This window comes from Lonchura striata, chromosome 3, assembly GCF_046129695.1.
Source record: "Lonchura striata isolate bLonStr1 chromosome 3, bLonStr1.mat, whole genome shotgun sequence".
NCBI classification, from domain to species: domain Eukaryota; kingdom Metazoa; phylum Chordata; class Aves; order Passeriformes; family Estrildidae; genus Lonchura; species Lonchura striata.
Window position 1 is genome coordinate 69,807,118 of NC_134605.1, and position 24,944 is coordinate 69,832,061.

The window sequence follows — 24,944 nt, forward strand, 5'->3', positions numbered from 1 at the left end:
TGGAATGCAGTCCCTGCTCAGAGAGAGAACACTACTTAGTCTGAACAGGAAAAGGGAACCTGGCAAGGACAAGGGCGCAGTTTTGTAATGGTACAGGGGACCCCTGGAAAGACCATGAAATGAGAACAATCAATTATCAAGCTGCTGTGGCTTCAGAAAAGCCATTACAGACATCCTGGTGTAATGAGCACATCTGATGCACAGAAGCTATTTAACCTTCAGCCTCTTGCCTTATAAAGCACCTCTGGGGCAGTGGGTAAAGCTGTTAATTATTAAGGTCAACCCTAGCAGACAGAGGTGTCCTCAAGTACTGGTTGCTGTGGTACACTCAGATAATTTCTCCATTATGTCAATAACTAATTTGCTGAATTGTTCAAGAATTGACGGATTAGCATCCATTAACCAAGTCTTAACTCATGGCTATGGGAGCAGTTACAGGCCACAAGGTCTGCAGAACCCATTCGTAACTCCTTGAGCACATGTAATATATACACATAGACAGTAGTGCAGCAGCTTGGTGTTAGTAAAACACATAACCAATGTATGTAAAAAGGCTGGGCAGGCAGTGACAGGCACCGGCTTGAGCAGATGTCTCGATGTTTGTCCTCAGGTGCTCTGAGAGCATAGGATGAAGTCACTCTGACTTTTAAAGAATTATGCATTGAGGAATTGTAAACAAGCAGAATCACAACTAAACCAAAATACCCATTATATTCACTACCAAAAGGGTTTTTTTCTTTGTTTTTTTTTTTTCCTGGGGAAAAAAAAAATCCATACAACAAACATTTAATGGATTTGATGAGTGTGACTTTTTACATTGTTCACCTTTACGCTGCAAGACAAATTGCATTGCTTTTATTTATTCAGGCCATATAATTTTGTGTACCAAAACTTCGTAATTTTGTGGAGGGACATGGAGGAGGGCCATAGCACTGATGCTGCCTGAGCCTGGCACACCGGCTGCACCCAGCTTGTGGAGGAGGAGGGAAATGGCTGTGTGACTGCGCCACAGCGTTACCTGTGTCTGCACTTACCTGCCTGAGACTCTTCTGGATGACTGCCTGGAGTTAAACCAAAGGAAGCTTGAGGAGAGACAGGAAAGAGAAGGAAATGAAACTATGGTGGTGATAAAGCCTACTAATACCAACATTCCTTTAGGGGATTTGTGGGGAGTGAGGCACTGGAATAACTGCTGCCAGCCTGCTGCCAGAAGGGGGATGAGCTGCTTTACTAAGGCCAGCAATGAACACAAAAAATATGAAACCCTCCCCTAGCACAGATAAAAAGGCTGGGGACTGAGGATATGGAAAGGAGGTCAGAGCAGCTCCTTAAGAAGAAACATTACTGGACTTGCTGCTGCACCTTGGTGTCCCACCAAAGCTGGGGATGATGGGCTGCGAAGGAAATTTCAGCGGCTTGTCTATGCTGCTGAAAAGGTGGAAAAGGGGTAGTTCCAAGAACCAACACTTCCCTCAGGCTTAGGCTTGTCTCGTGGTTTGTGGTAGGCTTTTGGCTGTACTGCCAGCTGTTCTGCCCCAAAGGGAGAGTTTCAGCTGTCCACTGCCAGCTGTTTGGAGGGGAAGGGATTGGCAGGGTATGTTCAAAGACAACAGTCCTGTTTAAATGCCAACGCAGGGAGTAGGGTGGGCAAGACAGGCAGGAGGTGCCAGCCCAGTCACAGGGTGGTGAACATGACAGCAGCCCTCACCTCCTTGACTTGTGCCCTGGGAGTAATGTCAAAGCTGGACTGGGGAGAGACACTGCTCCCTTACCTGGAATGATGTCTGCCTTTTTTCCCCCACCCCAGACATCCTTTATCAGACCAGAGCAGTCACTACCACCTTTCCCCACAAACCTCATCTCCCTTGTATTCCTTAGGCTGCCATGGCTGCAGCATCCTGCTGCAGCATCACTGCAGTACCTGCGTGCAAGGGGCAGGTGGCCGTGGGAGAGGCCACATGGGGAGAGCAAGCCCAGGTGCACCACAGGCTGGAGCTGTCTGCCCACCAAAACTGCCCAGGCGGCTGTGACTGAAACTTAATTTGCCTGGTGCATTCCATGGACATTTTAATCAGCATTTCCTACAATCTACTTGGCAAAGAGGCTCAATTGGCAGCTGCCTGACTGAATGGGCTTTGCACCCAGTCTAACCTTCTCCATTCGCAATTTCCAGTGCTGGAAAACCTCTCTGTCTCACTTTCAGAAGTTTCTATAGCAATCACAGCCATCCTAGTGAAGCACTGGAAATGGCAGCCCATTCAGATTGTAATTTTGCTGGACAGTAATTGCTCCTCTCTCCACTGGCCTCTGAAATGTTACTTTTTCGGAGATATCAACTGCAACTGGAGGAGACTGGTCCTCTGCCTGTGTTTCCAACCAGCTTTGTTCCCCCTGCCCCCTGAGGAACTTTGTTAGCTGTTTACAGAGTGTGAACTCGATTAGCAGGGAAGTGTCTCTGACATCATACTGTGGCTACAGGAAAGACCTGACATGAGTGATGCTCTTAACAGACCTGCAGGAACAAACCTCACCACCCAACACAGCATGGTGTGACCTGAACATTATCCATCACTGCATGTAGGAAAAGTTACACAATGTGTTTGCCTTTCCTAATTGTAAAAGAGCAGAGCACTCAAAGCTTTTTTCTTCATGTCGGTGAACTTACTTTTCCTAGTTCAGTTGACTTTAGCCTAAACAATCACTTGATCTTTTATTCCATACTTCATTTTTCAGTGGCTTTGATTGTTCTTAATTACTCTGGCACTGAAGAACCATGTACTGAAAATACATTAAGTAACTTCTTCCAATAAGAAAATGTGGTAGAATTATCCCACAGCTTGTAAAGAAATCAGTTAACCATTTCTTAAGCTCTTGTAATGATCTTCCCCTATACTTTTATGGCTATTGTTGCCTGCTGGAAAAATTAGCTTAAAGCTGAGTAAGGGGAATTGTGGATAAGTGTTTGCAATTTGGCTTTGGACTGACATAGTGTGGTTGCACTCAGAGAATTTGAAGTCTTTGCTCTGGCAGCAGTACTCAAATCTGGGAATATAGGATTCACATTGGAAAAGAGTGGATTTTTATAACTATTTAAATGAACAATTTCAGCTAGAGAGTGGATTAACAGAGCCAACTAAACCCTTCACCCTGACAAAGAACTGGCGGGAGGACTATAGAAACACATCCAAAATTTTTCCAACATGAATGCAGAGTACTAGGTCAGTGAGAAGCATTTCTGTATTTTAATGGCTCTCTTAGAAATCAATTCAATTTAAAACAAAAGTTGTTTTACAAATATGTGGAGAATGCAGAAGGCTGGAGAGGGAGCAAGTGGCCTGCATCCTCCATCTGTTCCATCTTCCCTCTCCTCACGCACTAGGAACTGCTAATGCAAGTCCCCCTTCTGGGCAGACACAGAGGCAAAAGCAGATAGTGCCCCAAACCCAAGAGTCAGAATGTCTCCCATTTTGCAGGTGCATGGGTGCACCCCCAGATCCCACAACCTGTATTTTATATGTGCCAGAGCTGCTGAGACCCAAAGCCAAGCAGCAGGAAACTTTAAGCCTAGAGGTCTTGGGGAAGCTGAGACAAAAAAACCCTGTGCTTCTCCATCAGACATGAGGCTACAGAACAAGAGAATATTAAGTATCTCAGGATGAGGAGCAATCTTCAATGACACGAGTTGGACACGTTGGGGAATGCTCATCTCTGAGAGGAAATGGATCAGGGTGACAGAAGAGAAGCATCCACTGGACAAACAAAGATGCAAAGGCAGATTGTCAAAACCTGTTCTTGAATTTCAGAAAAGGCAGCAAAGCTAAGAGACTTTTTGTTTGAGGTAATTTCTAATTAAAACCTGACAGCTTATTGCTGCAGGATGTTCAAAGGGAAAACAGGATCCTAAATTGATCTGGAGAAGGGTCCAATGTTTCCATGAGTGACAAGGCATGCAAACATTGTTGAGAGTACAGCCTATTCCTTCATAAACCTGTGTGAATCTGTAATGGGAGAGTAAGACATCCCATTCTGGATGCTCTTCTCAAATACTGCATACCACAATGCTGCAAGCAAGATACTGGAGCAAGTTGTTTGCTCAACTTTCAATATTACAATAACCCTCTTCAAGAAAGGGGAAAATACTATGTTTGCAGTAAAACATGTAGAAATAGGCCCAAAGTTTAACCCAGCCTAAAAATTTTACACCCCTGGTTTCTCAAGTCCTAACTGTGAAGCACTGCTTGCCATTGGCCAGCAAGACCTGCGTGTCTGCCACTGGCATCCATGGAGAAGTGCCATGCTGCAGCACTGCTCTGTTCTCAGGACTCAGAGGTGCTCCTTCAGGGCACTTGCACAGAAGGGAGCTGCAGTGATCCTCAGACCCTGCCAGCCCTTCAGTGTGGGGGCTCTCCACCAGCCTCCATGTTAACTAACTGCTTCCCCGGGCAATTCCCTTAAGCTGTGTAAAACCTGTAACAACTAACCACGGAATTAATTGGCTGACAGCAAAAGCACGTCTTGAACAGTAAGAATCCAAAATTATGGGGTGGGGGGAAACACTTTAATTGTTGTTTCCATAGAGCTATTTTGTTTCACCCTCAAGTTGTTGCAGGAAAGAGCCAAGGAGGTAGAAAAAAGGGTTCCACACCCAAAAATTAGGGCTGCTGGCAGCAGTAACTGAGGCAGACAAGTCTAAACTACTTCTGGAAGATGTTTCTCACAAGCCCTGGATATTCCAACCCAAAAGCTGAACCACGTGTAGGGCAATGGCTACAGCTTGTGCAGGCAACCACATGGCCAGAAACTGCCAGTGCTGCCAGTCCAGGTTTGCCCCCTGGATACAGAGATCTAAGCAAAAACAATCACACTAAGTTGTGAGGACCAAAGGGCTGGAGCACCTCTCCTGTGGAGGCAGGCTGACGGAGGTGAGGTTGTTCAGCCTGGAGAAGGGAGACCTTACAGCACCTTCCAGTACCTAAAAGGGCACAGCAGGAGACCTGGAGAGGGACTTTTTACAAGGGTATGTAGTGACAGGACAAGGGGGAATGGCCTTAAACTGAAAGAGAGAGGGCTTAGAGTGGCTATTAGGAATAAATTCTTTACTGTGAGGGTGGTAAGGCACTGGAATGGGTTTCCTAGAGCAGCTGTGAATGCCCCATCCCTGGCAGTGTTCTCAGCCAGGCTGGATAAGGCCTTGAGCAACCTGCTCTAGGGGGAGATGTTCCTGCCCATGGCAGGGGAGGTTGGGATTAGATGATCTTAAAGGTCCATTCCAAGCCGTTAACATTCTCTTACTCTAACAGTGGGTCTGTTTATCCAGAACACATATAAAATTCGCATGAATAAGTGACAAGTTTGTAAGATCTAGATTTATTAATTTTTCTTTATTACAAGATAAATTCTTCTCAAATAACAAATGGATTTGACAGTGTTCAGTATGTAATATACTAGATTCAAAATTATATATTTAAAAAAATATTCTCTGTATACAAGGAAAATTCCAACAGAATTTACAAAGCCACTGTATTTCAAACGTATAGGCTATGAGGTCGTTATGAATCTTATAGGAAATTTGTTATTATGAGTAAAAGAAAAACTACACAAATGGTTTACAGTTTTAACCACAAATCTCATATTTTTTTTAAAATAGATTCTTAAAATAGATGCATTAATTAAAACAAAATCACTAGAAGAGGCACATGGTGTTTAGTGGATGACATTAATTCTATAACCCAAACAAGGAGACTAATCCACTCTGAGTAGCTAAATTATTTTTTGCACTATTTACATACTTTACTGAAGTATTTTCATCCCAGAGCCTCAGCAAGCATCTTAGAATATTAATGAGGAAGCCTGGCTGCAGGCCAGAGTTAGCAAGTAAGAAAGTAACATCATTCCCATATTATCAACAGGGAAACTGAGGCACCAGGTATATTCAGATCCAGGAAACTGCAGAAAGAAAAATCCTGGATCTTAATTCTGTTAGCTGCGTCATGATGGAGAGACTGTTCTTCCTCCTTGTTGTGTGGCTGGTTACCCTGCTGGGCACTGTTTGAAACCTGGTGAGTTGCTTTTTTTCATGTTTAGATTGCTGCAAAATAGGTGACATCTATCCAGCTGTAGTGTCATCATGAACACCTTTACTAAAAGAAAAAAACATTAATGGTTTTCCTTTTCAGATCAAAAACCAGCAGCAGCAAAAAGTGAATCTTCAATCCCTCCAAAGCCTTTGGAAGGCTGTCTTGTTCTACCCAAAATACTGCAATTGCTCCCTCAATCTGCACAGTAACAAATACTGAATAACTCTGAAAGACAGAATTGCACTATTTATTATTTCTAAAATGTTAAATTTTTGGGCATTGTGAACATTTTTGGTCAATCAAGTATTTGAAAGAAGTTAATTGAGATATTCTCAGCCAGGATGTGACCTTTAGAAAACATGAAGTGTTCCACATGGTCCATAATCCCCAGGATTTTACTTCCTATAACAGCAAAATATACCATATCAATAAAGGTCACTTGAAAAGACCTTTAAAAATAACTTGTCAATAATGTTTGCTGAATGACTAAAGGAAATAAAAGCTTGTTGCAGATCTGAGATTACATGAATTCACAAGTTAAGGAAAACCTAAAAAGCCAGGACTTAAACTCTGGATAGAAGCATCCAGCACAAATCCAGCATTTAAGGCTATTATCAAGCATGCATAATTTAGTCACAGGCATCTCACTATTTACATTTTGGAAAATAAAACTTCTTCAAGTGGGAATAAAGTCATGGGCTGTTGCTGTCTCACAGCAGCAGGAGCAGGCCAGGCAGCAGGGCTCAGGACAGCTGGGAGCACAGGTGGCCCAGCACCCTGGGGCACAAAAAAACCACTCTTGTCCATGGTATCCAGTGAGATTCTGGCCAGCACCATTTGCCTGGAAGGTGTCTGATCCCACAAGCAGCACCCCCAACTCAGCACTGGGAAAAGGCTTTATCATGCTACAGCATCATAAAATAAGCAAATAAGGTCTCACTTTCTTCAGGGAGGTAGATGTGGGTAAATGGGTAAATGTGCTGCTTCTGTGGTTACAGGAGCATCCTCTGCCCTAGCATCTGGGCTGGCTGAGAAACTGGTCCAATAAATTTCTCCTTGTGGACCTGACCCAAAAGTGACAAACCTCCTTCTGCATCACAATCACAAATATAGCACAGTGATTTAGGCAACATTTCTTGTTTTCAGCCTCAAAATACTTCTGGAATCTTCCCCATTTATTTTCCTTGATTATTGTTGGTACCTATCAGGGACTCCCAAGAGACAAATTCTTTGCTGGCCAAGGAAAGGATGCACAATGGTTTTATTTAGCAATATGTCCTGGAAGCAGTCCTGGCTCTGGAAGTTTTTGGGGGACTTCCCTCTTGTGTTTTCACAGAGCTTACCTATATCCTTAGAAGCTTTCAATGGTATATCAGTCCCACTGCATTTAGGAACTTCCAAAAACCTGGGGTATCTCAGTTTGGGGTGTGCATTCAGACAGCAGTAAAGCCTCAAATACCAATGGGCAAAGCAGCAGCAGTTTGAGTACAAACAGGGATCCTGTGGTTAAAGGAGCTTTGTCATCACCCACATAGATGGTGGAGAAACACCTCATTTCCCTGGCCTGAGACAGTCTCTGTGGGAATGAAGAACCTGCCAGGACCTTCTCTCCCATATGTCCCAGACGTGTTATGTGTGTTCTGCAAGATTACACATTTCCCCTATACCACCTGACAGAGAAGGACATACAGGTTAAAAACATGAACAGTTTTTAAGTGAATGTAAATAAATATCCAGATGCAAAGTGCCTTAGTTTATCTACCACCATCTCCCATTTTCAGACAACACATTCTGGTTCAAGGCAGGAAGTATTTGAATGCTATTCAAAAAAAGTCAAGGCTGAAGCTTCAGGAGATTTATCAGCACAGTCCCAGGCTGATAAGTATAGAGTGTCACATATAAATACAAAAACACACACACTTAAATTATATATATTAGTTTTATCTAGATTTATATGCACATGTATAACTGTATAAATTAAATATACATATGTGTTTGTATATACAGACACACATGCATGAATGTCAATAGTTCCTCAGCTGAGAAACCTAAACCCAAGTCTCTGAAAGCATACAATTATTTGGATGTTCTTAAGTATAAACAATATATTCTGATTGGAGTTTTCATAAATACGCATTAAAATTCTCAATGGTAGTCACCCTTGTGGGAATAATAATACAGTTCCATTAGTTGCAAACTATAAATACAGGCTTTAAAAATTACTTGAAGAGCAGGTATAGCCAGTGTAAGTAACTTCCAGGACAAACAGAAGGGATCAGAACTGAGAATTGATCAGAATTGAGCATGTGGCTCCCTAACAAAAGTAAGTGCACAGGGCCTCTCCAGCCCTCCCTACTGGCCAGAAGGGCCTTTTAAAAGCTTTTTTAAATTGTGATGGCAGACAATTTGGTAAGAGGCAGAAAAAGGTCATGTTGCAAAATCCAACAAAACCTCTCAAAGTTGGAGACAATGTGTTATGTATCTCCTCCCTAGGATATGAGGGCAATCTTTTCAGTCTATCTACATGTCTTTTTCTGCTCAAAGTTTCTAAATATGCTTTTAAGATTACTTTATAAAAACACACAATATGACAGTTCACACAATACTATGTTTTGTTTCAGTTAGATTAAAATAAAGAATGACACCACTGCATCTTTAACATAGAGTTTCCAACTACAAACATGAGGATGGGTGATGTGTCTTGAGGTATCAGTTCCTTCCTATCCATTCCATAAAAGACATTCCTATGGTAATGTGATGAATTGCCTCAGTAGTACTGAGTACTACTCCCCCCATATCAGGGCAGGTGTGTCAGCAGCAGTGAAAGATTTGGTGTAGAAGAAACAAGAAAATTCAGGGTAGAGATGTAATTGGTATAGAGGCAGCATATCCAGGCTTGCAAGCGACACAAAATTCAGGAAGAATATGAACTTGCACTTATTTGTTACAGCATACCCCATCTTATCAAGTCTCTTTTCCCATCCATTATTTAGATCTTAATCCTGTGCAGCTTCAAGTACCTTAAAGCTCCTATTCAGGGCTCTCTTTTGGGTAAAACCATTAGCTTTCAATGAACCAGACTGAGCAACAATCTGATAAAAAAAAACTCCTGGAGGCTGAATGTCAACACATAGCTAGATCAGAGAATAGAAAAAACATACAAAACTAAAACACACTACTGAGGAGTTACGAGATTTTAGCATGGACAATATCAGGAGTTTCTTAAAGAAGCATTTGATTTTTTTTTTGTGCAAGCAGCATTGTAAATGACAGAAGTAGTGCAAGATCATTGAAGTGCCCACTTCATGTGACATCATAAAATGACTCTGCATAGCCCATTAACTTTGTCTGTAGGCCAGTTTTCCAGGGAAATTCTAATCCCATCAAATTTCCTGAACATCAAAGGTATATTTTAGAGAATCATTAAGGTTAGGAAAAAACTCCAAGATCATCGAGTCCAACTCTTGTCCAAACCTCATCCTATCAAATAAACCACAGCCCTAAGTGCCACGTCCAGCAATTTCCTTAATACTTCCAGGGATGGTGACGCCACCACCTCCCTCGGCAGCCTGTTCCAATATTGGACAACACTTTCAGTGAAGAAATTCTTCATCGTGTCCAACCTGAATCTCCCCTGGAGCAGCTTGAGGCTGTGTCCTCTCATCCTGGTTGCCTGGGAGAAGAATCCAACCCTCACCTCATTACACCCTCCTTTCAGGTGGTTGTAGAGAGCAGTAAGGCCTCCCCAAGCCTCCTTTTCTCCAGACTAAACACCCCCAGCTCCCTCAGCTGCTCCTCACAGGACTTGTGCTCCAGACCCTTCACCAGCTGCATTGCCCTTCTCTGGACTCGGCTCCAGCACCTCAATGTCCTTCTTGTAGTGAGGGGCCCAGACTGGACATAGCACTCAAGGCGAGGCCTCACCAGTGCAGGTACAGGGGGACAATTCTTGCCTGGGGCTGCTGGCCACACCATTGCTGATACAGGCTGAGATTCCACTGGCCCTCTTGGCCACTTGGGCTCAGCTAGCTCCTGTTCTGTTTACCAGCACCCCACCCCTGGCAACCTTCCAGCTGCTCTTCCCCAGCCTGTGGTGCTGCCTAGGGTTGTTGTGACCCAAGGGCAGGACCTGGCACTTGGCCTATGCAGAACCCCATACAACCAGCCTCAGCCCATTGATCCAGCCTGTGCAGATCCCTTTGCAGAGCTTTCCTACCCTCCTGCAGGTCAACACTCCCACCCAACTTGGCGTTGTCTGTGAACTTACTGAGGGTGCACTTTGATCCCCTTGTCCATACCATGCCTAAAGATATTGAAGAGGGCTGGCCCCAATACTGAGCCCTGGGGAACCCCACTGGTAATCAGCCACCAGCTGGAGGTAATTCCATTCACCACCACTGTATGGAGCCAGAAAGCCAGACAGGTTTGAAGAAGAACAAATAAAGGCAAAATTTCACATATCCACGCACTGGTGGTACAGACAAATAACTGAGACCTCATGTCTTAAACTCAAAACACTATTGATGAAAGAAAACATGGTCCAGATGATAAAGTGCAATTATTATTCAAGTTGTGCTAAAAAGCATTCCAGTGCTTTTCTGAAGATTTTCCAGCTTTTCTTCTTCTTGGTGATTTCATTCAACTTTTAATTGTTTTTTTGCTTCTGTCCCCATCATTCCAGTACTGTTCAGTTTGCATTTCTGTGAGCCGTGAGAGAGTACGCTGAAAGGCGAAGACTTCCTCTTCTCCTGTAAACATGGAGAGTCCTTTGGCAGAATCCTACATCAGTACACAAAAACAGTACCACACACCTGTGAGACTCACAGCTGTACTGAAGTGCATCCTGTCTAACTCCTAAGGCTCAGTGCTTTACCAGCTTTGACAAAACAAGACAGCAGCATGGCACCAAAAAATTAAAACTGATGTCCAAAAATTAAAGAAAAGCACCTATTTCAGCTAGGTAATCTCCTGAAGAAATACAGCAAAATGAGTAATTTGGCTTTAAAACAACACAATAACAGGTTAACCATCTACTTTTCCTTTTTTGCTGACTAATTGTACACCAATTTAAACAAATTATTTAAAAAGTCCTTAGCAATAACTGAGCCACAGGGAAAAAAAAAAACAGAATAAGCAACACGCGAAGTAGTACTGTTTGTGAGGACTCATGAGGCTGTTCTGTAGTCTAGGAGGAGGTAGAACAAACCACCTTTTATTTGTGTATTTTAAATGTAGGTGCTAAACTTAAATCAGCATTTTTCATATATGACTGAACATATATAATGACTAATATTCAAAATGACCATAAAACTTACACAGAGTGGTTCTACATATAGTGACATTTTCTTTGACTGTAAGTAGCACAACATGTAATTATCAGAGTGACAGAGACACTGCAAAAAAGCAGCATATCAATAGTTAAATGTTTTCTTGATTCCCCCTCTTAAAATGCTGCTGCAATAATGAGACCAAACCCAATTTTGTTACAAAAGGGAGATGTTAAATTCATGTACCTGGCTCAAATCCAAATCATCCATCAACACTCTGTTGTCCTGCAGTTCACCACTGTCATGTTTCAGGAGGAACAGGCTTTGGAGAGGAGCTGCCGCAGAACAGATAATGCGCACCTGAGAGGGGGAGAGCAGGCAACACTATCATCCCTTGGGATTTACAGGAATGGGATAAAGTACTCGATCTATGCACAGCAAACTTCAAGTTAAATCATCAGTGCTTTTTCCCCAATGTTTTTCCTTTCTCTTATTAGGACTGCTGTTACAGATTTGCCTTTGTCAGTGGACTATTAACCTTACAGGATCTTTTTCTCAATAACAACAGATGTAACTTTTACTCAGAGAACAGAAGAACTGTGCTATCAAATATTCAGAATATTTGCTACAGAGGTAATGAGTTCACCATAAAGTTTGCTTTCTGAAATAACAGCTGTATAGTAAGCAATGCTTATTTTTCACCCATAGTAAGAGTCCTCTCAGTGGGTAGATACACTGCACTATTTAAGTAATACTTAAATTCCAAATTTCCCAGAAGACTGAGAGAAGCCTTTCCTGACTTCATCTGTGCTACTCCAGTAAGTTATTTGCTAGTAAAAATAATGATGCTGTTTTCATGACTGTTGGGAAGAGATACAACATGCAATGAGAGATGGGGGCTGCAATGAAGACAGACTGAAATAATACTATAGAAGAAGACTCTTATTGAGAGCATACAGGCAGGATGTTTGTGTTGTGGACAGACATCCACAAATATACTCAGGTATTTTTCCCAACTACTTTTGATGGGAGTATAACCTTTTGATTTTCCTGTGAAGGAAGTAATAGAAAGTGACTGCTTGCAATTCTTATTGACAGCACAAACCCAGGGCAGACCATTCCCCCTATTTCTAACACATTAGTTTAATATTAGCATATTGTCTTAGCAAATGTCCACTTCCCAACCATAAAGAATAAAGAATCTGGCTAATTTGAATGACACTGATTTGAATCTGGCTGATTTGAATGAGACTACTCATACAGTGACTTACTTCAATACCTTGCTGAGTTGGGGCCTTTATGATCAACAACCCATGCCAGAACATTCTTGGTAAGAACCAGCCTCAACTGACACTTCCCTACTGCATAAATGTTTAAGTGTGTGCAAATATAATCACATATAAGAAAGTGTTTCAAACCTTGCATCACTTAAAAAAAAAAATCACCTTAAACAGGAACTTCCTTTTGTTTTAGTTATGATTATTTTGCTTCCAAGATTGAAATCCCTGTAAATCCACACAAAGTGGATTTATCATTATTATTCCATGAGCAATTCTACAATCTAATGTAAAGCCTACACCAACTGTTTCCTTTAAACTTTATGATATAATTGTGCTATTAACTCCTCTTTCCTGATCAGAAAGGCATTGATTCCTGACCAACTGCCTGTACAACTTAAAACTAAAAAAACTCCATTTCACTCCAGCACAGTTGGCAGCACAATCTTTCATTATTAAAATAATGATATGGCTTCTGTTGTTTTCCTGGGTTAGGAAAGAACATCCCCATTCAAAAAAGGCAAATGAGCTCAGTCTTATATTTATGCTCATGCTTAATACTCACAGAAACAACTAAAAAAATCTGTTTATTTGCCTTTATTGAAATTGTACCTTTTTTTTTTTTTTTTTTTTTTTTTTTGGTGAAGCTGGAATTATGTTTCTTTGCAGCACTACTTCATGATGCTTATATTTTCCAAACCATTACTACAGAAAGCCTTATTTCAAACCAATAGTAACAGTCAGTTTTAGGACTCTAAATATTATTCCTATACATATAGGAAAGGCTTGGTTCTCACCTTATGCTCATAAAAGGTATCAATAAGAGTAATGAAACGACGAGTTTGTGTCCTTTTTGCTATTGTAAGAAGTGGTATGTCACGAACAAACACTGTGTCAAAATGCTTTGATATTTCCAAATAGTCACTGGCTCCAAGAGGCTGAAACAAAACAAACCATAAGCAATGGAAATCCATGACAGAATGACACATAAACACTGTATCTTGACATACTACAGTAACAGAAGAGAGCTGTACAGTCTTGATCATATTCTTACTTTTATTCCTTTGTATCTTGCTTGAGGAATGCTCAACTGCCCTTAGGGACACAGGTACCTGTGGGTGTTCATACTCCTGGCTTTACATGAACAGTGAGAGTTAAAAATGTGGCTCTTCTGCACTCAGACAACATTATGATCTCTCTCTGACAACCTCAAATGAAATAATCACTATAAACCATAATCCATAGAAGACAGGTGATTTCAACCTAAAGCATAAAAAATTTGAATCTCTATTAGGATGCTTTTAGCAGCAAGATTTGTAAATGCAAATTCATAGGCTAGTTACTAAATCCTAAGTAGTCCTGCATTTAGTTCACCCAGGACTAACCCAGTCTGAGCAAATATCTCATTTTTTAGTATGGCAAACAAGAGGAAACAGACAAAAATGCAATTTTGCAGCAGTTCCTTTGTTCATGGCTTCTCCTGTAATGATGAAATAAAAATCTTCAAGAAGAACTCGTTAGTTTCTCTTTCGATATCTAAACCATTAACAGAAAACACAAATAGTAGTAGCTCATTCAAGTACGTTCCTCTAAAATTACATTTCCATTACATGGAAGGTATTTTTTTCTGCAAGATCTATCAGTAACACAGGCAATACTTCATCATGAGCTATTAAAATTTTTACTCCAGAACTCATTTCATCCATTTTACTTGTACAAATACTTCAGAATCTTGTCTGCAGCTATTCCAGAGAACAAGTTCAGCAGCATTTTGCATGGTCACAACTCCCCAGGTAATCTATGCACCATGTGCTGTACCAAGTGCAATACTGTTATAAAGCACTACAATACTGGTATTACCTTGAAACCAGTAGATATAATTTTCTTTAACTGAAATTATGAGACTAATTTGTTGTTACGCCACAAATAACTTCTTAGCTAGCACACTTCTGAAAAATGTTATTTTAAGCAATTATTAATAGCTACTCATGGTCAGGACTTTGGGTTTTGCTTAGATGCCAGAATAAAAAAAAAAACTTGTAGAAATGGTCTTTACACAAGCACAGGAGAGAGAAGCCCTGATGGCATTCCAAAAGTTCTTCTGAAAATTAATGGGACTAAGCTAACCTTCCAGGTGGGTATTAAAGCCTTTCACTCTCCACCAGCTCTCCCACTTGCAGTCTCATTAATCACCCTGCTTTCCCTTTCCCAAGCATGCAACTTCCCTGTAGCATCTATGGAAAAGAATTATTACAAAGCCTTTCAATTATTTTGAGCAGTGTTTAAAAACACTATATGCTGTATTTTCCCCTTAGAATTATATTTAATGCTTATTTTCTTCCTCCATTTCAGTCCCCTAGTTACTGCTATGAACTTAGTCATCAGAAACCAAAAACTTATCATTATGAGGGCCACCAGCAAAGCTTTATAAAACACCTCTGGAAAAAACAAAATCCTATCTGGATAAACCAGAGTAGCTGAACTCGAAATGTTCTGATGAAATAAAGCAGGAAAAGGTTCAAGAAAGTAGAAGGAATTGATGGATGGAAACAACACACAGCAAACTTACTGGACACCTTGCCACCAGATACAAGTGATACATCTGGACAGCCAGAGTATCAAGTGCAAAAGAAAAACAATGGGAATACTAAAAGCAACACAACCAAGATGCTGCTGGAGATTTTAAGACTAGTGATAAGCAAATAGTTTCGGTAACTGTAATTTTATTCCATACTTAGGACTGAAGTACTGTTAAACACAGAGGAGATCAAGTATGCCTATGTGATGAGTACCTGTGAGAGAGAACACCAGTGATCTCATTGTACAGGAGAAAGGTAAGAATTTCTCATGTCTCCCCTTAGGTAAGAAATTACAGAAATCACTGCTATGCTGATTCATTCTTTAATCACATGAAGAACCTGAGCAGTCTTCTGCCAAAACCCAAAACCCTGAGGAATTATTCTGCCCTGACCCAATGTGACACATTTTCTCACACAATACACCCTCCTCATCTCAAAGTACCAGATATTAAAAGGTGATTCCTAAAATAAATAAATATATAATTAAAAATTACAGTGTACAAACTTGCAAAGTAGGCACACTGAAGTGCCCAACTAATGAGCTCTACAGCTAAGAACTTGGTAGGTGCCTTGCTTGGTGGATAGCCAAACAGGAAAATAAAAAACTTAGGTAGTCAGAGGGGAAAAAACAGAAGACAAAAATAAGGCTAATGCATTTCAAATGGGAAGAATGGAAGATGTAATACGTATACTGCTCTTCATATAGACATAAAATCACAGTTCATAGAAGGTTATAATATGCATCTTTATCAGTCAAACAGGAATTCAATCTACTTCAGCAGTGCAAAAAGCAAGCAATTCAAGAATTAATCTAATTACATAAAAGGCAGAACATTTCAAGCTTTAACAAGAACTTCTGAAACACCTACACCAAAACTAAGTGATAATACTCTGTGAATGTTGGCAGAAACATGCCTTTGGAGACTCCAAAATCTTACACTCAGAAAGATCTGAGTCTAGCAGCATGACTACTTTATTAGAGTAAATTTTGTATCTCCTTGACAAGACTCAAGTCTAGTGAGACAACTGAAATGCCGAGTCAGCCATTCTCCTGTTATATATGGCTCAGCTGATATCTGCTGTAGTCCCTTACACGGAAGAGTTCTCAAAACTTCCTGCTTTTGTAGTTTAGAGACAGTCCTAGAGATGAAAGACAAAGCTTTTAATCTTGTTCCTAACATGACTTACTCTTGTCTTGGGAAGTCCTGTAATTTCCTCCTGTCTTATTCAATGTAAAAAGAAGAAACCACCAGCAAGTTTGCAAATGCTCTGGTGACAGATTAGAGCCCTTTTTTGTATCCCTCTGTCCTTGCTATTGGCCCAGTTTCTGTGCTCCCTGTAATTGCTTCAAAGCTGGTGTAACCCACCAGCTAACTCAAAATGCTCCAAATGCAAGGGACCATGATTCAGGGGCATCCTGACAACTCCTCAACTCACATTCTCACTGGCCTATTGCCCCCCAAACCTGGCATGAGGCTGGCACAAGCACCAACATAGCACCTCTGCCACACAGGAACAGAGACAGGGAAATGGGTTTGAGGCCAGATGCGCCATTGCTAGAGGCTCTGGCTGTACAGTCCATATACAGAAGCTCCACTGAGGAGCAAATATCTGCTGTTCCAGCAGCCCTCCCCTGCCTTCAGAGCACTGCATTCCTGCCTTCAGGCCCTTCTTCCCTCACCTTGCAGCAAGTGCTGTCAGGGTCCCAACTGCCAGCAACACGAGCTCAGACCAGGCTACAAGACTAGAGACACATGATTTTAGACATATAGCATTGTCCTCTGTATAACCCTCCAGGGCTGAAATTTATTTTGTGAATCTCAACCAATCACAGAAAGTATTTCACTTTAGTTAGCAGCATACATGAAGGTATTTCTTTCTCTGAAGTTGCTAATGAAGCCATAAATCCTCCTAATACTGATACATATATATGTAATCCTCTTACTAAAAGTTTAGCCTTATTAATCTCATCCTCTGAATAACATTGTAAAAATAACTTAATTCGGTATGTGTTTCTGGTGCTGTCTGATCTCTTTTGTTTCACTGATTATTGATCAAAACTCAACTGCAGAACAGCAAGACATTAATGTAATGACTGTCACTTACCATTTGTTACCAGGTCTTTCACATGCTATATTATTTTAAAAACTCAAAACATTAACAGGTAAGAATCTTTCTTATGGTATTATTATTTCTGCATGTGTATATACTGTAAAACTGTTGTGGATTTTTGCCATTAGCTCTGATGCCAAGAGTCAGTATTTTACAGGCATCATACTAATGCAAAACGCATTAGCACTAACATGGCCTACACTCCTGACAAAGTGTTTATTCCACTTCAACCTGCTTGACTGAGTTCTCAGTTTTATTTGGTTTTGTTTTTCTGTTGACTTAATGCATTTACAACTACCATCATCTCAGTTCAAGTAGGATGTTTATTATTTGGAGCTCTCTGTAGGCTGTTTTAGTTAGTCATCTCCTGTTTCTATTATATAGTTCATTTAATTATAGTATAAAGCATATCTTTTTCTTTGTTGACTCATCAGTGGCCTAGGATATCATCTTTAAGAGATTGTCTGAAGAATACAGAATGTTTTGTGTAAGACAGAAAAGGATATGTCATCTCAATATGTATTTTTTGTTGATGTTGCAAGATATTCTAGGGCCAGTTCCAGCCTATCCTGAAGACTTGTCATTGACAGTAACTATAATTTTGTGCCAACATTCTTACACTCCAAAACTTCCTACAGACAACACTCAGTTTAAGATCAGATAATATTTACAATTCAATCATTAAGTATAAACAAAAAAAAAACAAAAAAAAAAAAAAGCTCTGTTGTTTCCAAATGAACAACACACTGTCACTAGTGAGGCTCATAAAACAGAGCACTGAGGTAATGTGTCAAGATAATAATTCCAAGAAAGGAACAGGAAAACCCAAGGCATGATATATGATGCCACAGTATGCTAAAGTTTAAATAAAAATGGGAAGAGGTAGGACATGGCTAACTTGATTTAAAAAAATTAAAGCTACTGATGGCAGTGCAAATCTCAGAACCGTAGAACAGTCTGGGTTGCAAGATCCCTTAAAGATCATCTAGTTGCAACCAGGAGAGCAGGAATCTAAGATCTGTAAACCCTGGAGTGAAAGATATTTTGTGTACCAACCACAGCCCCTTGCTATCTCAGGTTATCTCACCACAGAATCCTGCTAAGAAATAATTTTCCTTGTTCTTACAACAGAAGTTTTTAGTCACATTTTTCATAGTGGAAAGCTGTTTCAAATCTTCGCTCTTCTGCTTAAGAAGTTGCTTGTAACTTCCCTTTTATTTATTTATTTATTTATTTATTTAAACAATATGGTCAAAGCTGACTGAATAATGGAACATGGAAAAGGCATGTTTCTGCTCTAAAAACTCTCACTGCTACACTTCCCATTCCAACTCCAAAGTATAGTATTATCAATGAAATGGGCTCCAAAAATAGTTAAGGCTTAAAAAAAATATAGGTCTATTTAAACATTTACACTTACTTAAGATTTCAAAACCATGATCAAAAAAGCTTTGGAAAAGAGAGAGAAGTACATTCAAGAATTTAAGTAACAAAAAAATTAAATTAAAAAGGCAAAACCTTAAAACACCAATCATCTTCAAAAAGCTTGTATTACCTGCAGTATAGGATCTAAACTCTCAAGGTTTATGCATCTTTCAATGAAAGCAGTGCTCTCTAAAAATTAAGCTCTGATACACATAAAATATAAAACAGAAAGGTGGTTTGACTAACAATATAACTGTATTGCAATATTTCCACCTGAAATAATTTTCTTGAGTTTAGTTTATTAAAAATGCTCATGAATAAGATACGGTAAAGGTTTTTTGGGGGGAATAGAGTGTAGCTAATAAAAGATAGACTCGAGCTTAAGCTGCAAAAGCTAATCTCTTAGGAATAAAACTAAGATCACAAACTAAGGAAAACTATGATTCTAAAAGGTTACTGGAAGTAGTGCTTATCTATGGTATGTTTATTTACACCTGTACCTGACAATCCTACAATCCTAAAGATGACACCAAATTACACTGTGGATACATTCAGCAGCTTTTAATGAAGATAGTTCCCTCAAAATTAGTCAGAATCATTAAGACACAAATGCAGTTGAGTTATATCATCAAGTAAGGCAGACATTCAGATGACACAAAAACAGACACTTGCATTTTTAAATCACTTGATGCATTTGAAAATGGTAAGTTTTTAAATTTTATTTTCTTTTTTTAAAGCTTAGTTACATCTTTTCCTTTGAAGTGCAAGCTATTCAAGTTAAGAACTACATCTTCCTCTTGGTTTGTACAGTGTGCCTATTGCAACAACCTAACAGAAAGTGTTCACCACTGATTTGTTGTGTTAATCTGCACAAAAATTCTATTTTGCCAATTTCAGGAACATTGAATAACTATTAGGGGAAAAAAAAAAATCACATCCAATAACCTTGTACAACATAAATACCGACATTAAATTTAGTTTTACAACTTTAACGCTATTGTGTGTTTGCTCGCGGTTAGCATCATGTTAAGACACCACATTCATTGGTACCGGGCTGCGGCATGAAAGGATGGATATATTGATTACCCAGTGGAAAGCCGGCAGGCCCCATGAAGCAGAGCAGGCGCGGCTCGGCTCGGCTCGGCTCGGCTCGGCTCGGCTCGGCGCGGCTCGGCTCGGCTCGGCTCGGCTCGGCTCGGCTCGGCTCGGCTCGGCTCGGCTCGGCGCGGCTCGGCTCGGCTCGGCTCGGCTCGGCGCGGCTCGGCTCGGCTCGGCTCGGAGCAGGCTGCCGCGCTCCCAGCAGAGGGCAGCAGCTGCTGCGCACGAGGCAGGGGAGCGCCGCCAGCAGCTCCGCAGCTCCATCAGGATCACATCCAGGGTACGCTCTCGGCTGCGTTATTTATACCAGACCAAACTGCCACTCTTACCAATCTTCAAGAAAAACTTTAAAAGGGAGGTGAAGAAAGCGAACTGGCAAAGAGTGATTTTTTCTAAGGTGCAATGAACACTGTTCTTCATGTGTGAACACATTAAAATGGGTAAGACTTATATTTGCACAATTGAGTGCATATACATATACAGGGATTTTAAAATCAAGTTCATATATACATTTTAGTTTTAAAGGTATCTGGTGACCTTTCACTCACACATTTAACTCAATTAACAAATTAACTAATTATGTTTTTCAAGAATCTAACACCACTGGTAGTGTTTCCCTCGTTGTATAGATGGAGAAACGGGAAGAAATTAAAGGTCCCAAAAAATGGGAGGAGACAGTGTTAACATTAAAATGTGGCAACTCTATGTCCCTATTCTGCCTGGTGCCTGTCCCAGCCTCCTGTGGCTACATTTTATTTTGATGAAAACCAAGCAGAGTCCTCCTGTCTGATTACACTGGAGAAGCACATTCACAGGGCTCCATTCTAGTACTGGGCAACTGCTTCATGCCCATGACAAAGACCACCACATGCCACTCTGCCACATAAAGCCCAGTGTGTCAGGTCTGAAAAGCTGCTTCTCCTTTGCTTCAAAGCAACCAAAATAGATCAGTATCCTCTCATCCATTTTTTTATTGTTGGTTTTCCACATGTTCACATAGCTAGTAAAGAAAAAAGCAGTGTATGCATTTGATATTAACTAACTTAGCTAAAACCTGGGATTATCCTCAGCTGGGAAACCAGGATTTACAAATCAATGCACACAATACCTTATCAAGTCAACTGCCCGTCATATCAGCATTGCATACAATATATTCTCTGCATTTTAGTTTTTATAAACATTAATGGACAACCAGTAATTACCAGTATTTGATGCATTATTTTAGACAGAAATAACTTTATACTCTTGACATTAAAAAGTTTGATGCTAACACATGAAACAAGAATGAAATATTGTAATACCAGAAAGGTATCAACTCTTAACTCCCAAGGTATCCAGGTATTAATTAAAAAGCAGCTATTATGAAAATTCTACTTAAACTAGGAGATTTTATAAATAGTATAAAGCTATCAATTGATGATTTGCTATTTTCATCTATATGTACTAGCTGACATGTAATGAAATTGTGTTATATCAAAATGGAAAATGTTTCAATATTTCCCCTTAAAACAGAATTTTGATTTTACTTTAAAGGAAACTTAGGTGAAAATGAAGAGGCGTTACAGGCTGTTCATACAAAATACTGTATTACAGAAATCACTACATAATTACCTCAGAAATGCCAAACACATCTCCTTAATCCTACACCAGCAAATGCAGATTTTTAGGTCTGGATAATTATTCCTTGGAATGCACTGTAACAGTTACCCAAGACCAGACTAGAAGACAGATTCCAGCAACGAAGTGAAAGCAGAGTCACTTGATAAGCTAGTTTGCCAGCACAACAAAAGCATCTATCGTTTCACATGTTGATTCTGCAAAACTTACTATTTTTTCTGGAATGCTTAAGGGTAATGCATAGCCAAAGGAATCAATTACCAAGTTTTGGCTACAATGTTGTCCCCTCATGCTGCAATGATTACTGATACCCACGTGAGCAGCAGTATACAACAGCTGCAGAAAACTCAAAAAATACTACTGCAACTCCAAGATAATACTGTAACTTGTAAGTACTTCCATGATGCAGACCAGATATGTCAAATTTGGAAGAAAGGTTGCTTGGTATGAGGGAAATGTCCTATACACTTCCTGTGAAACCCCCCTCAAACCCAAAGAAGTTATAAGAAAAGATGTTATATATTGGTAAACTCAGTCTGAATTGACCGCACAGATTGATTGTAGTCTAAGAAGTATTGCCTACTCCCAGAAGTATGAGGCGGATAAGAGCTGGTTATTCCCTCAAGATGGATTGGGCACATTCACCTGCTGGCTGCTGAACTTGTTCACTGCATGTGCAGGGGTAGTGAGAGCTGCCAAGAGGCAACAGGGACCCTGACTCCCTCACATCCCTACTTTCAGGCACTTTAAAACCAGGAAAGATCCTGGGGTACTTCAAGTTCCTGCATTTTAGAGCTGCTAAGTCTAAAAATTAGTATATAGCTCAAACACAAAAGCCTCCTCCTGAAATGGCATCCAGTTTTGACCCAATACAAAGTAAAAGGAATCTGTGTCGGCTTACATGCAAAAAACCCCAACAAAACAAAACAAACTCTCAAAAAAACCCAAAAAACAAAAACAACCCAAAACTCCAACCCTTTCCCCAAAATATCAGTTCTGACAAGAGAAAAACTTCACACAGCATTCTTGTCTTCATTGCTCCTCCCCCATACACACAATACTCTGTATTTACAGCAAGTTTGTATTAGCATTTATACAATATTCAAAACTCCTGGGGAAAAAAAAACCTGTTCTATCAGGCTTAGTAAAAAAATGTGTTCATTAGAAATGCTACAAACAAAACACCTTCAGCAATATTTCTTTTTATAGGTTAGTTAACTAACAGCAACCCATTTAACAAATACTTTAGACTGCATAATGCCACTTTCCTAATAAGAACAGCATCTTCAAAACTCAACCCTTCCTATAAAGTCAGGGAGACTGGAAAATTAATTTAATTTCCATTCTTTAGTCATCCACTCTGTGCATCCAGAATCAGCTTCTCCATTACCCTTCCTGGACTAAAATCTCACTAACAGCCTGCAGTTCCAACCATCATCATAAGCATGTGTGAATTTTACTTGTTTTTTAATACTTACGCATAGAGCATTTGCCTAGTGATGTGGAATTTCTCTTGCACTTTAACATTCATAAAAATAAAAAGCTAGTCAGAGATCTCAGCCTAGTTTTCCAGGACTCCCATGATACAAAATGTATTTGCAGGCTATTTTTAACATATGCTAACTATTTAGAGACTGAAAATTATTTCACTATCCTTTAGTAAAATGAATATTTCACTCTACTTCACCTAGAAAACTTATTCTTTGCCAAACCTTTTCCATTTTCCATATTGTTATCAAAAGTTCATCCATCTCCAGCTAAGAATAAGCCAGTAACATTTAGATAATCTAAACCATCAAAACTCCAATTTTACTTAAGTCTTTTATCTGACTAGACTTATTTTCCCATGACCTTTATTTAATAATTTTCCTGCACTTCATAACTAGTTGCCATTCATTCTGTATTATTTGATTCTGTGTCGACAGTGACACAGGAAATACTTCTACTATCTTCCTCCTCAGAGTCCCCCTTGGGTTGTGTTGCTCCTTTTTTTTGTTGTTGTTTACACTTCCCTTTCCAGTTAGTCATACTTCCCTTTTGCTTTTGAAAATTACTCTTCCTGAACACTTAAATATGCAACTTCACTGTTTGGAATATATTTTGGTTTCATTAAATGTTAGAAAATTAAGATTATTCCTACACAACACAAACTTCTAGATTAATTCATCACTGTAAGCACCAACCAAATGACCTTGTACTGGATGTGGTACATTTTATGCTAGAAAATTATCATTTTCTGTTTTCTGGCTAATTACATTTCACATGTTCTTGTGTTTCATCTACAGTGTAACATACAATGATGTATTTTCTTTATATGCTTCTTATAGCCAAGTGTTCAAGGAGCAATCCAACTCACATTCCATTTGCAACAGATCCCTATGAGTACTTGCCTTCTGGGTTTGTTAATTAGTAGGCTGATATGTACTCAAGAGCCTTGTATTAATTAACTTTAAGCCAGGTACCAGTACCTTCAGTGTTGCACACTGTTCTCCACCTCTTTTAGCCACTTTGTCTTTAAGTAGGCTGTAAGCACCCATTCTGTATTATTATTTTATGAATTGTCCCACAAGGTTTTGATAATAGCAATTATCCCTCATTTTCCCCCATTAATGAGAATTTCCCATTTATCATGCTTGTCACCACATCTTAAAACTGTTACAAAACCAACTGCAAATCTTATTTTCAATTCTGGTACAAGTTTAATGAGCTCTTACAACACCAGCTTTTAAATTTCTTTTATCTACCTGGAGGTTTTTCTTGAACTGTCAATTAAGCTTCACCCTGGCTGCAACAGGCTCCAGCAAGGAAGATTTCCTGCCCCATGTCCCTTCGTACCATCCCCCTTCCCATGGGATTCTGTCCCCTTGTCCTGCACAAAGAAATCTGCACACTTGCTCCAAACAAATCCAAAACATTCCCCTCCAGTATTTTCTTCTGTCAATCTTGCTTTTCATTACATCTTTTTCAGCTTTCTACTTTCCTTTTTTTAATAGCAGCACTTATGATGCCTGTCAACCTATCTACCATTTGGCTTCACAAGAAGTAGCAAATACCTTGTTGCTATGTCCCCTACAGATTCCTGCTTTATCCCTCCACAAATCACTCCCACTATTAGCAAGCTTATTGGAATATATATAAAAGATTTTATACTTCCTGTCATGGTGAATGTCTCCTCATTTATGGGTAATTTTTTTTGCTATAAACCACCAGTGCACTCTTCTGGATCCTCCCTGTATCTTCTGTGACATGAGTGGGAGCAATTTTCCTCTCTGACTGTTTAAAAAAGACACTGCATGTTTAACTTTTTCCATCAAAATTTAAAATAATTCATGGAAAAAAAAAGAAGAGGGTTTAATGGGTTGACAGCTGCATTTTTCCTTTTTTGCAGTTTTCCTTTTAGCAGATTTTAATGGCAGGAGGTCATGCAAACAGAGCAATGGGGCAGGCAAGGTCCTAAATGCAGCTTATACTGAGTGAAATATTCTATCATTG

General features: G+C 39.8%; 1 protein-coding gene across 1 annotated transcript in view; it reads right to left on the bottom strand.

Moving 5' to 3' along the window:
* Nucleotides 1-5,344: 5,344 nt before the first annotated feature.
* Nucleotides 5,345-24,944, bottom strand: part of AFG1L (AFG1 like ATPase) — a 64,097-nt gene continuing 44,497 nt past the window's right edge. Inside the window, exons 11-13 of the mRNA XM_021553832.3 lie at nucleotides 13,419-13,559; nucleotides 11,591-11,704; nucleotides 5,345-10,856 (exon numbers count right to left, since the gene is read on the bottom strand). Of these exons, the coding sequence (XP_021409507.1) occupies nucleotides 10,716-10,856; nucleotides 11,591-11,704; nucleotides 13,419-13,559 (396 nt within the window). The 3' untranslated portion in view covers nucleotides 5,345-10,715. The remainder of the gene's footprint in view (nucleotides 10,857-11,590; nucleotides 11,705-13,418; nucleotides 13,560-24,944) is intronic.